The 15,338-nt window shown below is 40.2% G+C and overlaps 1 protein-coding gene across 1 annotated transcript in view; it reads right to left on the minus strand.

The window, feature by feature from the left end:
- gfra3 (GDNF family receptor alpha 3) overlaps nt 1-10,559 on the minus strand; it is a 67,885-nt gene extending 57,326 nt beyond the window's left edge. The window contains exon 1 of the mRNA XM_041797985.1: nt 10,167-10,559. Coding sequence (XP_041653919.1) covers nt 10,167-10,206 — 40 coding nt within the window. The 5' untranslated portion in view covers nt 10,207-10,559. The remainder of the gene's footprint in view (nt 1-10,166) is intronic.
- Between the last annotated feature and the right edge of the window lie 4,779 nt (nt 10,560-15,338).

Here is a 15,338-nt window from a genome sequence, read left to right on the forward strand (position 1 = left end):
CTTGCTCTCTGTCTCTGCTTAGTTGTTCTCCATCATCCTTATCTTGCTCTCTGTTACTGCTTTCTTCTCCTCCATCATCCTCATCTTGCTCTCTGTCTCTGCTTACTTCTCCTCCATCATCCTCATCTTGCCATCTATCCTTGCTTTTTTCTCCTCCATCACCCTCATCTTGCTCTCTATCCCTGCCTTCTTCTCCTCTATCAACCTCATCTCGCTCTCTGTCTCTGCTTACTTCTCCTCCATCACCCTTATCTTGCTCTCTATCCTTGCTTTCTTCTTATCATCCTCATCTTGCTCTCTGTTGCTGCTTACTTCTCCTCCATCATCCTCATCTTGATCTATGTCCCTGCTTTCTTCTCCTCCATCAACCTCATCTTGCCATCTATCCTTGCTTTCTTCTTCTCATCATCCTCATCTTGCTCTATGTCTCTGCTTAGTTCTCCTCCATCGTCCTCAGCGTGCTCTTTATCCTTGCTTTCTTCTTCTCCATCATCCTCATCTTGCTCTCTGTCGCTCCTTACTTCTCCTCCATCATCCTCATCTTGCACTCTGTCTCTGCATACCTCTCCTCCATCATCCTCACCGTGCTCTTTATCCTTGCCTTCTTCTCCTCCATCATCCTCATCTTGCTCTCTATCCTTGCTTTCTTCTTCTCCATCATCCTCATCTTGCTCTCTGTCCCTGCTTTCTTCTCCTCCATCATCCTCATCTTGCACTCTGTCCTTGCTTACTTCTCCTCCATCATTCTCATCATGCTCTATGTGTCTGCTTACTTCTCCTCCATCATCCTCACCGTGCTCTTTATCCTTGCCTTCTTCTCCTCCATCATCCTCATCTTGCTCTCTGTCTCTGCTTTCTTCTCCTCCATCATCCTCACCTTGCACTCTGTCGCTGCTTTCTTCTCCTCCATCATCCTCATCTTGCTCTCTATCCTTGCTTTCTTCTTCTCCATCATCCTCATCTTGCTCTCTGTCCCTGCTTTCTTCTCCTCCATCATCCTCATCTTGCACTCTGTCCTTGCTTACTTCTCCTCCATCATTCTCATCATGCTCTATGTGTCTGCTTACTTCTCCTCCATCATCCTCACCGTGCTCTTTATCCTTGCCTTCTTCTCCTCCATCATCCTCATCTTGCTCTCTGTCTCTGCTTAGTTGTTCTCCATCATCCTTATCTTGCTCTCTGTTACTGCTTTCTTCTCCTCCATCATCCTCATCTTGCTCTCTGTCTCTGCTTACTTCTCCTCCATCATCCTCATCTTGCCATCTATCCTTGCTTTTTTCTCCTCCATCACCCTCATCTTGCTCTCTATCCCTGCCTTCTTCTCCTCTATCAACCTCATCTCGCTCTCTGTCTCTGCTTACTTCTCCTCCATCACCCTTATCTTGCTCTCTATCCTTGCTTTCTTCTTATCATCCTCATCTTGCTCTCTGTTGCTGCTTACTTCTCCTCCATCATCCTCATCTTGATCTATGTCCCTGCTTTCTTCTCCTCCATCAACCTCATCTTGCCATCTATCCTTGCTTTCTTCTTCTCATCATCCTCATCTTGCTCTATGTCTCTGCTTAGTTCTCCTCCATCGTCCTCAGCGTGCTCTTTATCCTTGCTTTCTTCTTCTCCATCATCCTCATCTTGCTCTCTGTCGCTCCTTACTTCTCCTCCATCATCCTCATCTTGCTCTATGTCTCTGCATACCTCTCCTCCATCATCCTCACCGTGCTCTTTATCCTTGCCTTCTTCTCCTCCATCATCCTCATCTTGCTCTCTGTCTCTGCTTACTTCTCCTCCATCATCCTCATCTTGCTTTCTGTTGCTGCTTACTTCTCATCCATCATCCTCATCTTGCTCTCCTTCCCTGCTTTCTTCTCCTCTATCATCCTCATCTTGCTCTCTTCCCTGCCTTCTTCTCCTCTATCATCCTCATCTTGATCTCTGTCCCTGCTTTCTTCTCCTCTATCATCCTCATCTTGCTCTCTATCCCTGCCTTCTTCTCCTCTGTCATCCTCATCTTGCTCTCTGCCCCTGCTTTCTTCTCCTACATCAAACTACTCCATCAAGCCGCCTTTCAGCTTTAACTAATTTGAGGGCAGGTCAGTGAGGCGACTGGAGAAGGGGGATAGACATGCATCCTCCCTTGTATTTATACACCTTAATCAGACCCAAGCTGGCCTTGGTGTTCTAAGCGTGCTGCACACTTCCTGCACCAGGGAAGAAGCTAGCTAAGAGGGGAACAAGAATATGGTATCAGCATCTAGAGTGACTGAGAAAGAACTGCAGTTTTAGACCAATGAGATGAACACAGTTAATGAACTGTGCATGTAAACGCACTGAGTGTGTTATTAAGAATTGTCTTTGTTTGAGTTTAAAGTGGATGATGAAGAAAACATCTTAGAAAATTTTAAAAGAGAGCTGAAAAGGGGCAGACTGTTTAAGGGCTACGATTGATAGAGAAGGTAAATATTCCCTCCAGGCTGCCTCACTCTCAAAGTATCCGTATCAGTGTGGGTCCTCAAAAACCAACTAGTAGCTTCAGGGTAAAATGAGCCCTGTCACGCACCCTCCCATCCCTAAAAATACACACAACCATGCACACCTGCCTGCGCACCGATAAGACGTCTACCACCGCCGCTCCAAATGTGTTTGCACACCGGTGTCGGTTGACTGCACTTCCTCATTGAACGACTCGAACAATTTATTCTGACGCGCCGCTGAATCCGAGAGGGAATTTAGATTGAGATGAAAAAAAAAAAGAAAATCAGACACGACCTGTAAGCCTGCAGGAGGAGGGGGGACCAGAAGCAGATAGATATACTGGCAGATATACGAGCCTATCACTCAACATTACACTGTCACTACACACTGGACAATCATTAACATGGCTAATGATCAGAGCGAGCCACTCTGCAGCACAGACCCTACTCATACAAAAGCCTCTGTGGGGGAATTTCATTAGCCCGCTGCAGCACCAAGAGAAACACGGAGTCCAGATCAGAGAGGATTAAACACTACAGGGAAGTTCTGCTGCTGGGGAGAACAATTTTAAAAAGTACAACAAAGGAGAATAGATGGCAGATCTCTGTTCTGTGAAGGCTTTGAGTTTTAAACCTTAAACAATTTGAGAAACATTGAAAAAAATAGACAAATGGTACATACAACTTATTTTTAACGTTGTGACCTCTGAACGCACACATTAGATGATTTGGCAGGGAAAAACCACACACCTGTTTGGAGTGACAAATTCACGGTGGCGATTCCACAGACATGAGATCTCACAGAATCTTGGGTAATTAAAAGTAATTTCAATAGAAAGAAATTTGGAGGACTATCAATGTCATCAGCTGGCTGTCCTGGCATGTTTTATGCTCTGCAGATAAATATGTAAATGATATGAGGTGCTATGATGAAATCTCGGGTGAGACAATGGTATAGCTTTACTTGTGTATGCTGTCATATATGTGAGCTATAAAAGTATAATACCAAGCCAGTGATCCTTCCCAGGCTGCTCACTCTCATTCATTACTGCAGGTATTCTGCACTGTTAAACAAAGTCAAAATATTCGTTGAAACTGATTATGTCAAGGTTTTTAAGTAGTGAAAATACATTTTTGAGTAGTCTAAACTTAGAATATGTTATTTACTCTACAATCCCCAATGAAAAATGCCTGTGAAGCCTGTCGCTGATAAAACACTCCAGTATTGGATTTTTGCAAATTACATCATAAAGTGGAAATTTGAGAGTGGCTTGTTCAGGCCAGGGGCACATATTTTTGTTAGAAAAGGCCAAAAAAGTGTACTCAATTTTACTCAAACATTTATTTTAGGTTAAATTAACTTTTTTAAAGTTAAACCTAACTGTAGAAACTCTTCTACACTTAAAATTCTGTTTACGTACTTTCTGTAAAGCTACATGTTCTGCATCCACTTCAATTTTTCTTTTTTTCTTTCAAATCCTTTAATTTTGTACTTCTATGCCACTGAAGGTAACTTAACTGGAAAAGTACACACACTGAACCAGGACATCCTCTTCAATTATGTTTAGTATACCGTTCATTGTGTGTTGAGGATCCCTCAGGTGGGACTTATTGAACTGAGTCAGTAACTTCACTCATGGTGCAAAAGTGCTGAATGTCCTAAGGAAATCTTGGGAAAGTATGCAGATTAAGGCATGATTGTCAAATAATTTGAGTACAATGACAAAAAATACTTCATGATAACATGTACATTTCATGTATTCTCACGGAAAAAAACAGCTTTGTTAGCACAAGATAAAAAGAATGGTCAAGATCTTGAGACAACCAAAATTTACTTGTTATTAAGTCTGTATTTCCACTGCTGTCTCCAATACATCACAGACTTTTACCATATCTTTTTAAAGCAGCTCTGTGACCCACTGTTGCACCCTGACCCACCAGTGGACAACCACTGCATGCACAGGACTTCTTCATTTATTCACAGGCAAATACATAAATATAAATATCCATAAATTTGTGTGTTTTCCCCAATTGTTCAAAGATGAAAGTAGGATTAAATGCTTTTTATCAAACATAAACTCATGGTAGGGACTGTGTGTTCATTTGTGCTCTTTTTCACTCATGCTCTCCTTATATCCCTGCAGCATCATGTGTGTGTAACTGTCCTCCTCTGAGCCCGTCTGCATGAGACACGCTTCAGTCTCCCTCTGACCCAGGTCAGTTGTAACAGCAGCCAGCGAAAAGCATGAAAAGTAGATTTTAAAAGCACATAAAAGCTTAAGCAAAGGATAAAAACAGCTTCGACTTTCTCCTACCCTGAGATGTAAAGGCACAGTTTTAAAATGAGCCCAAACTATAGCTGAAGGACCCCACGAAAACACATCTCCAACACTATTAAACACAGACTTAATCATGTAGAACTCATCTATAAAGACCTACATAATGAGGCTCCTTAGACGTCAGGACTTTGTACCTGTTGGTCAGTGTTTTGTTCTTTTATTTGTAGATAATTTTGTAAAGTTCACTTATGGTGATGAAGAGTTCCAAACATCCACAACTGAACTAAAATTCTTAAAGAGAGTACCGTCATCACTGATCAGCTTTAAATCAGGCTATACTTTACTTTAGACAGTTTTGTTGTGTTGATTGTGTGTTTTTATTGTTGTAAGTTTCTACATTTCTCTGACGTGTAAGGCTCTCTGATCGTCAGAGGAAGCAAATCTGGTCCAAAGTTGGCTTAAAAGTGTGTAGTGTGTGCAGCCTAAGCATTTGTTTTTTGTGCAACCAAAAAGCCCAGCAAGCAGCAGACGAGCACAAAATTTGCAGTCATTATCATCATTACATCATCACTACGCTGAGCATAACTGTGACCCTGAGCACACCGCCCCCCTGTGGCTGGCAAAGGAATATCACCAGCTCGATCTTGTTTCATCAAATATAAAATTAAAACAACAGACCGTTTGCAGACACGTCACTGCTTCTGTTATTAATTATATGTTGCTATGGAAAATGTTTCATGCTTCATAAAATAATTCACACAATTGGTACTGACATTTCAAGTGCAGTAAACTTTCCATTAACAGAACTATATATTTATCACAGGCATTCAGTGAGTAATATGGAACAGTGACAGCAGCAGTTCAAGTGTTTAATTCTTTGAAGTGTTGACAATGTTTTTGTGCAATTTACAGTGTCAGGGCCACCCCAGGTAAAAGTGGGGCCCTAGGAAGACTCCGGTATGAGGCCCTCCTACAATGCATGACCCCTCCACCATCCTCGCCTCAATATACTCACTTGGTATTTCACAGATAGTAAATACAAAGTCTTTGCAATTTATATTTTAGCCTGAGATGGTTAGATATAAAAGAAGCAAATCTAAGTTGTAATAAAGTCATTAACAAAGATAACATACCAAAAACTTCCACTCTTTCAGCAAACTTATCATCTGCAAAAAAATCACAAAAATACTCACTGCTTTCATTGATCATATTCTGTTGCAATAAAAAAAGATACATTTTACATTGCCAACATTAACATTAATCCTAATTTATTAGATGTTTTATTGGGGTCTTTTCCTAAAATAAAACTAATCCAAATCAGCTCATCTCACCCCTCTAGCCCCCCTCAGACACACCCCTGCACCCGTCTCCTTTCCTCACACACAACAGCTCCTTCATTTTGCTTCTTTCTCTCCCTCACTATCTGCTTTGGTGTTATCATCATTAGCAGATGTTTTTTTAACTACATCACCTTATATATACACTTTAATTATTTGTTTCAACTACAATTTAGTTCTAAAACATGTGACTGCGCAAGGAAGTTTGATGTTTGTTAAATAAAGATCAGGCCAGCAAAAGACCTTTACAGAGTTTTATTGTAAATTCACAAACTGAACATTGGCAGAAGTTCAGTGATGGGAATTTCTGCTCCCTTTAGTGATCCAGATCATTTGTCTTAGCTCAGCAAAGAAAAGCCAACTCTTTTGGCTTTCAAATGGCTCTTCATTTGGGTACGATATAACTGATATTTGTGCTGATATTTTACTTAAACTGTGCTCAGTGATCTTTGGATAATAAAAATTCCATATATTAATTTTTCAAAACATACTGTCTCGCCAAAACACCTTTTGAGACAGGTGAAATCTGCTGACAAGCTGTATGAAACATTAATACTACACTAGTGCATGGTGTCCCTACGGTAGAGAAGGGTTGAGGCAAGATCACCCCTACTAATCAATAACATAACATACAAACACACATGATAGTAATAACAAAAATAGAAATAATGATAAAAATCCGTCTCTTGGAAAAAGAGCCGACTCTTTGAACCAACTCGTTCACAAAAAACAACATCACTGAAATTGATGTCTGACAGGATATTTCATGACGACTTGATTTACAGTTGAAATGTCATAGAGAGTTTCTATGAAGCAAGTGAGTGTGTGTCAGTCAGCAGCAGAGGAAGAGAGGCAGAGCGAGTGGACACTGCATACTTATTGATTGATCACTGATGGCACCGATCTTCAAAAATAGATATCTTGAGGGTTGATTACTAATGTGTGATCCCCAGTTAAAGCTGATTTGGTCAACGCTTTATAAGCAGTACCATGATCATATTTATCATGCAAAAACAGGCCTGATGTGCAGAGATGGAGAGAAATTTCAAAAAAAGAAAACGCTCAAAGCAAGGCCCCCCACAGATGACAAGGCCCTATGCGCTGTGAGTGGTCTGCGTGCAGGAAGGGGTGGGCCTGGACAGAATATAGAGGTTTAGCTGCCTTTTTTGACAATTAAAGGCAATACATTGCCTAATATATGGTGTCTAGGACTTCTATTTTTGTTCTTGTATTAGACAGGTTCATTACAATTTGATTTGTGCCAGCATCATTTCAAAGTTTATATCTGTGGCACTACGGCAAGCATTTCATATTTCTTTATATAAAAGAAACATCCTGATCTTGTTTCAACATTCAGCTAAAAGATATCAACATATGATGTTCAGTCCATATCGCCAAGCCCTTGGTTATATCCGTTTCTACACAGTCAGCTGCACAAAGTGTGTAATTTATGTAAAAATGAACATTTGACACCCCAACCTGGGCTTGACTCATTGCCCTGATGATAAAACTCCTCTTAAAGTCCCACTCTTTGTTTCACACCACCGTCACACCTGTCACTGACGGTCAGAGCTGCATGGAGACACAAAATGGTTGTTTCGTACGCCACTATGCCATAAACGGCCCTTTGGAGAAGTTCTCTGCAGCGCGTTTATGGCTCTGTTCAGACAAAGGCTGCTTTATTTCTATTCTACAAACATTTAGTGGCCACATATGGACTCTGAACACAGACTTTACCCACAAACAGACCAAGAAATACACTTCAGACGGTCAGAGTCAGGAAAACATCACTCACATCTTCACTGGGTACAAAGCCAGCAGGAAAAAAGAGGCAATAACATAGTAAAATTGTTCTCAAAGCATCCCAAATATACAAAAAATCCATTTTTACACTCAATGTGTGATTCTTAACTTAGCAAGGAAGATTGATTCCTTTCAGAAACCAATTTTTCATCAAATCTAGAGTAACTTTTCCACACTGTTTGGCTGAAATCATGCACATCATCAGCTCCAACTTTGTACATGAATCATTCTCAAGACATTAAAAGACAGTCTGACCTCTCTCAGCATGGACAGACATCCTTAGAAGACAAACAAAAGATATGCAGTCACATAAGAGAGGATAAGGTGGTTGGAAATTATTTTAAAATGCATTGATGGAACTGTGAAGAGATGTGTCGAAAGCATAAAAACTGTCGGCACACTGAGGAGGAACACCATCAAAACCTTAAAATGTACGTCTGAGTCTGCATGAATACAAGCTTAAAAAAGATTATGAATGGGATAAAATGGATTCAAGCCGTCATCATCGTCGTTTATCTTTGTTTTTGATGCTTAAATTCACTTTTTTTTCTGTAAAACTACATGATACACTTAAAATTTATTCTGACGCATCAAGATTTGCCGTGAGGTTCCATGTATTTGCTATTTTAATGTAGAAAATGTTCTATCGATCATCCTTTTATAGGTGCTCTTTGAACCCTTTGGACGCTTACAGAACAAGATCAAATCTTGATATTTTTAGCTGAATGGTGACACACCATGTGTACCTTGATTTTTTTCTGTAAAGGAAAAACAAGTGGTCATCATAATACCAAATTTATTTGATTCCCATACAAACGGAGGGAGGGTCTCCCTCGTTCCTCACAAGTTCCACCTACTTATCCAAATGCTGCCAACATATTTGTGCAGTTCATACAGGGTGCAGGAGTTTGCCTGCATTTTTGGATGCCTATATGACTTGATTAATACTAAATGCTTCGTCATTAAAATAAGATAAAGACAGCACAAATTAAATAAAATGATAGTTCTGCTTTTATGCTGATCTTGCAATCAATTTTTTACTGAGCATTTGGCTTGGTGTCACTTTATTGCGAATAAGCATCAACAAAAAAGACAATAATGATACTGTCTCGTCCTTTAACTTATATGGAAATATATCTACGCATCTCAAAATCTTAATATTTTGCCCAACCCTACTGCACACGCAGTTTAAAATTGTCTTGACTGCAGTCTTTTTAAAATATTTTACTTTATAAGTAAAAATGATGAAGGAGGCCTTACATTAGTAAGAAACATTAAAATTTCCCTAGAGGAGGTGAAACGATGAAAACAGCCGTGCCTTTTTCTTCTCACTGTTCGAAAGTTTCAGTACTCTGAGGATTTAGAGTAGAAGGGCGTAGCCTGGTGGCGTTTCGGAAGCAAAAACACAAATTAGCCTTTTCTTGCCATGCTTGAACAGGGAGCAGCAAAATAGAGGATCAGGGTCAAACATGCGAACAAAGAATGAGAGAAGGATGACATTTGCAGATTGTATTTTTTTTTTAAATATTCTTTAAATTTTATTTCCATTTACTCTCAATATATATTTAACTTTCTGACTTTCTCCCTTTTAGATTTTGTTTTTCAAAATTTTACTTTTTCAAATTTTGCCTTTATCCTCCACATTTAGTCTGTTTTCCACTGCATTTCAACTTCTTTTCTTGTTCTCAACATTTAGACCGTCATCCCTCAAATGTGATCATTTTCCCCTCACCTTTTTAACCTTTTTTTTCAACTTTTACTTAAAGTTTCGACTTTTTCTTGAACGTTTTGACCTTTTCCTCAACATTTCCACTTTTCCCCATGACAGTTTGACTTTTTTAGGAGTGCAAGACATGACCTTGGCCCTTATCCTCTTCCGTACAAAATAACAGTAAAAAGAACAAGATATAGATCTGGATTTACACAGAAAGCTACAGCCACATGGTGTAAATAGTGGCTGAAAAGTTGAGATGGAAAAAGAAGAAGCTTCTTTTACATCCCAGCGAGTCCAAGAGCGTGAAATTGACCAAACGAGCCAAAGAAGTCCAGCTCGGTTTAACTGAAGGAGATGGTTTAACTGAAAACAGAAGTAAGATTACTAAAGAAAAAAGATTTTAAAAAGAGGCAGGAGGATATGTCTTCATGTGAGGCAACGATTAAGTGTGACTTTTCGCTCTCCAGCCTCCTCCAACTTGCGCGTCAGAGATCATCCAAACAAAGACTGTGATGTCTGTTCAATTTCTCTTTTTCAACGATAAAATGAAAATCAGTGAACGTACCTGAGAAGGAGACAAAGAGCACAATCCCGAGGAGAATCATGGTTGAAGCCTGCGGGACACCGTGGGGAAAAAACGGGGGTGTGGGACGGGACTTGGTGCGTTCTCGGCTGGTCCAGCAGCACCGCTGTGCGCCGCGCAGACAGACAGCCAGCCTGCCCGCTACATGCACCACAGGGTCCGTCAAATGTAGCGTTTGTTCTCCCTCTGCGACGAATTAAAGTCCTCAAGTTTCAAATCCCAGGATGGAAAGAAGAAGAAGAAGAAACCTCGGAGGAATGTAACGGAGCTGAGAGCGCGCAGCCTCCGAGTGCGCGAGTGTGTGAGAGAGTGTGTGTGTCTGTGCCAAAGACTCCAGATTCACACCGAGGAGATGTCAAGCGTCACCGGGCTGCAGCTGTGCCCGCGGACAGTCATCAGGATGCGGCTGCGCTGCTGAAGAGGTCCCGGTACATCCTGCGATCATGATGCTGACAGGAGGAGGAGGAGGAGGCTGCATGGGGGTATTAACTGGTGATATCCCTCCCCCTCCTACTCTCAGCCCTCCTCCCTCCTAGGACCATCACCATCATTATCACCTTTAGGGCAACAGAAAAAGGTTTATACGGAGGTAAGATGCAGACATTTAGGTTTCGTTTTTAATTGAATCAACATTCCTTTTATCCTGTAAAACAGGCCTTTTAAATCTGCACCTATCCCAGTAAAATGTCTTTGTTATGAATAAACTCAAAATTATTTCTATAGCTAATAACTGCACACAAGTTTGGTCTGTGCTCATTAAGGGGCATTTTTAAGTGGATGATAAATTGTGATGCAGAAGAAAAACACTATTTTGTTGGAATTTCATGCAGGAAAATTCCAGGAGTAAACAAAACCTTAAATCTTTGTTTCCCAACCAGGCTGCTCCATAGGCACTTTTCCCATAGTCACATTTCAGATTCAACACAAAATTATCTGGATAGATGTTAGCTCTGCTCATCAGTTTCGCCAAAAAGCTTCTCAAGACAGTTTCAGAGAAGGTGCACAGTAGTCCTCCTGAATCCTCTGCACCCGCCCATCACCCAAATCTTCTTCTGAAGATCCATCAAGTACGCCAATGCTATCTGTAGTTAGGTCAGATCAAGGACAGTATTGTTCATACTAAAAATAAATCACTCAAAATAAACAAGGAAGTTGATATATATATAAAAAAAAGAAGGTATTCTAATAAATAATGTAATGTTGTGAGGTGGAATGAGTCACTGGTAAGTGTTCATTTATTATTGCAACTCCTCTGGGATATGTGCTGTTTTTCAGTCTGTTAGTTGTGGCTCTTGTTGTCCTGAACCGTCTTCCTGAGGGTAGCAGTTGAAACAGGTGATGTGCTGGGTGAGATGAGTCCTTCAGGATGCCCAGAGCCTTTCTTCATGTAACTACTTCTAAAACGTGTGGCTAATCTGAGCCTGAATTACATCCCTGACCTTTATTCTGTATATTTTTGAAATGTTGCAGACTGACTTTTCTTTCTTCATATTAAGTGTTATAGTACTGCTAACACAATTGCAAGAAAAAGTATGTGAACCCTTTGGGATTTCTTGGATTTCTGCATAAATTGGTCATCAAATGTGTTCTGATCCTCATCTAATTCACAACAAGAGACAAACACAGTCTGCTTAAACTAATACCGCACAAAAATGATATGTTTTCATGTTTTAATTGAACAAACAATGTAAACATTCACAGTGCAGGCGGGAAAAAGTATGTGAACCCCTAGGATAATGACTTCTCCTAGAGCTAACTGGAGCCAGGAGTCAGCCAACCTGGAGTCCAATCAATATGATGAGATCGGATGTGTTGGCTAAAGCTGCCCTGCCCTATAAAAAACACACACCAGTTTTGAGTTTGCTGTTCTCAAGAAGCATTGCCTGATGTGAACCATGCCTTGCACAAAAGAGCTCTCAGAAGAATTGTTGACTTGCATGAAGCTGGAAAGGGTTACAAAAGTATCTCTAAAAGCCTCGATGTTCATGTGTCCACGGTAAGACAGTCAAATGGAGAAAGTTCAGCACTATTGCTACTCTCCCTAGGCGTGGTCGTCCTGTAAAGATGACTGCAAGAGCACAGCGCAGGATGCTCAATGAGGTGAAGAAGAATCCTAGAGTGTCAGCTAAAGACTTACAGAAATCTGGCACATGCTAACATTTGTGCTGACAAATCTGCAATGAGTAAAACATTAAACAAGAATGGAGTTCATGGGAGGACACCACGGAGGAAGCCACTGCTGTCCAAAAAAAACATTGCTGCACATTTGAAGTTTGCAAAAGAGCACCTAGACGTTCCACAGCACTACTGGCAAAATATTCTGTCCATAGATGAAACCAAAATTGAGTTGTTTGGAAGGAACACACAATGCTATATGTGGAGAAAGAAGGCACAGCACACCAACATCAAAACATCATCCCAACTGTGAAATATGGTGGAGGGGCCATCATGGTTTGGGGCTGCTTTGCTGCCTCAGGGCCTGGATGGATTGTTGTCATTGACGGAAAAATGAATTCCCAAGTTCATCAAGACATTTTGCAGGAAAACTTAAGATCATCTGTCCGCCAACTGAAGCTCAACAGAGGATAGGTGATGCAACAGGACAATGACCCAAAGCATAGAAGTAAATCAACAACAGAATGGCTTCAACAGAAGAAAATACGCCTTCTGGAGTGGCCCAGTCAGAGTCCTAACGTCAACTCGATTGAGATGCTGTGGCATCTTGTCAGACCTGTGGACAAACAGGTTTCAGTCCTTTGCTGGATTGTGTGGATTTTGCTGCACACGTGGGTAAAGTGATTTTTTTTTCCATAAAAAACAGTCAATGTATCAATGCATCAAGAATCTTTGGAGTGCGAAGCTAAACTCTTCTTCTGATACAAAACCACCAGCTGTGCTGTAAGGCACTGATAATGGCAGGTTGGGACCCAAAAGTGGGTTGCACATGTTTGTTTTCCACCATCTATTGTCCAAACTGCATGATTATTCATTTAATGAATTGATTGGTCTTAAATATCAGAAATTTGGGTCAGGAGGGAAGTTGATGGTGGGTCCTGAGGCTAAACCAGTTAGGAACCACTGGTTTAAGGGATTGAAGTTGGGTCTAGTGACTGGCTGTCTGTTTTTCTTCAGTAGGTTATAAAGAGACACTTATTGTTCCAATCCTACTCTGTAGTTTTAACAACACAAACTAGAGGACTAATCCAGATAATAACCAAGACTGGACCTGATCTAATCTACTTTTATAATCCAGTTTGACTTTTAAACAACCTGATTTGAAAGATTTGATCTAATCTGATATCAGATTACTTTTGTACAGCTGGAACCAAAATGAGCACCCTTTGACCTTTTGGTCTCCTTAACCAACCAGGATGGGTGAAATAAAAAACAGCGCAACTGGATAAAAAAGAGAGAGGGGGAACATTTAGGATCATTTTAATGCCAAAGACTCTAACTTGATTCTCAGCAGTCAGTGGATGTTTTATCATAACCAACCAAAGAACAAAATATTGTGGGTATGATGTGTGAATTTAGTGTCTTAGCAAGAAATGAGTGTTTGATCTACAGTTTAACTGAAACTGTTTTATTAAGTAGGCTGATATTTGGTGTAAAATTGTATTTTTGATGTGTATAATTAGCTGAAAATAAGAACTGTGAGATTATTTGTATCTTTAGAGGGACAGCTCCTCTTAAACAAAGATGTTTTCTACTACAGAGATGGTTATGACTGTAAAATTGTAAATGAACACTCTTGAAATATTAATTGCCATTAGTTACATCAAAACTGCTGCAAAAGAAATTATATTCTCTGGAGTGATTACCTATTTTCTCTCCTTGTAAAAGTAATCATACATTTGAGTTTTATGTTGATGATCAATTGTAACCTTTGTCTGAAAGTGTCAGTTAAAACATTATCTCCTTGATAAAATCAGACAGAGAGCAAGGATTAATAAAACAGAGTGAATCTTCTTTTGATATCCCGTCTGTCTAAAGGGTTTGATTGGAGGATGAGAAATCTGAATTTGGTCACAACTGGCTATCCAGGATCTGTTGATACTTTTTTGTGACTTTTCAAAGAAAAATGTTCTTAATCAACCTGGTTCTGATACAGACTCTAAAGATGGCCAAATTCATTTTTAAGTGGTTGCGGCTCATCATTTAACAGATTAGATTGGTTACATCTATTTACAAATTCTACAGAGATCTAGAATCTGTACACGAGGAGCGGGATTTTCTGGATGCTAAGGGCTTGGGTTTTTCCTTGTTGTACATTAAAGTCCAGGTTGCATTAAAAAATCATGTTAATAAAATGTTCCATGGGGTGCGCCGGTACGCAGGCGACCCAGGTTCGAATCCGGCCCGTGGCACTATTTCCTGCATGTCTCTCCCTGCTCTCTTCCCTATTTCTGACTCTATCCACTGTCTTACCTAATAAAGGCAAAAAGGCCAAAAATAAATATTTAAAAAAATCAAATAAAATGTTCCATGTCAACAATAATAAGCAGGTGGAGCTTGATAGCAAACCAGCTACCATCGATGATATTTGATGATATTCAATATTGTGCTCCATTTATTTTACCCTCAACCTTTGCAGGCCGGCTGCCAAGAAGCATCCCCACAGCATGATGCTGCCACCACTGTGCTTCACAGTGGGGATGGTGTATTTGTGGTGATGTGCAGTGTTTGGTGTCTGATGGCCAAAAAGCACCATTTTGGTCTCATCAGACCAAAGAACTTTATTCCAAGGAGTCTCCCACATGCCTCAGTTTGTGAGGACGGCCTGATCTAGGCAGATTTACACACGTGCCATATTCCTTCCATGTCTTGGTGATGATTTTTACTGAACTCCTGGGGATGTCCAGTGCCTTGGAATTTTTTGGTTTCCATCCCCTGACTTCTACTTTTCAGTTACCTTTTCTCTGAGTTTCTTGGAGTTGTTGCACTCAGGGGATTTCCTTGTCATTAATTATGAGACTACCAGCATCAATTGGCTCTGTTGAATTAAGTCAGTCGCTTTAAAGGGGTTGAATAGTTATTCAATCACTTATTTTACATTACATATTCTTATTCAATTGACATTACTTTGTAGAAATCAGATTTCACTTTGACATAAAAGTTTTTTTGTTTTTTTTTTTGGTAATTTTCTGAAACGAC

Source organism: Cheilinus undulatus, linkage group 10 (assembly GCF_018320785.1).
Source record: "Cheilinus undulatus linkage group 10, ASM1832078v1, whole genome shotgun sequence".
NCBI lineage: Eukaryota > Metazoa > Chordata > Actinopteri > Labriformes > Labridae > Cheilinus > Cheilinus undulatus.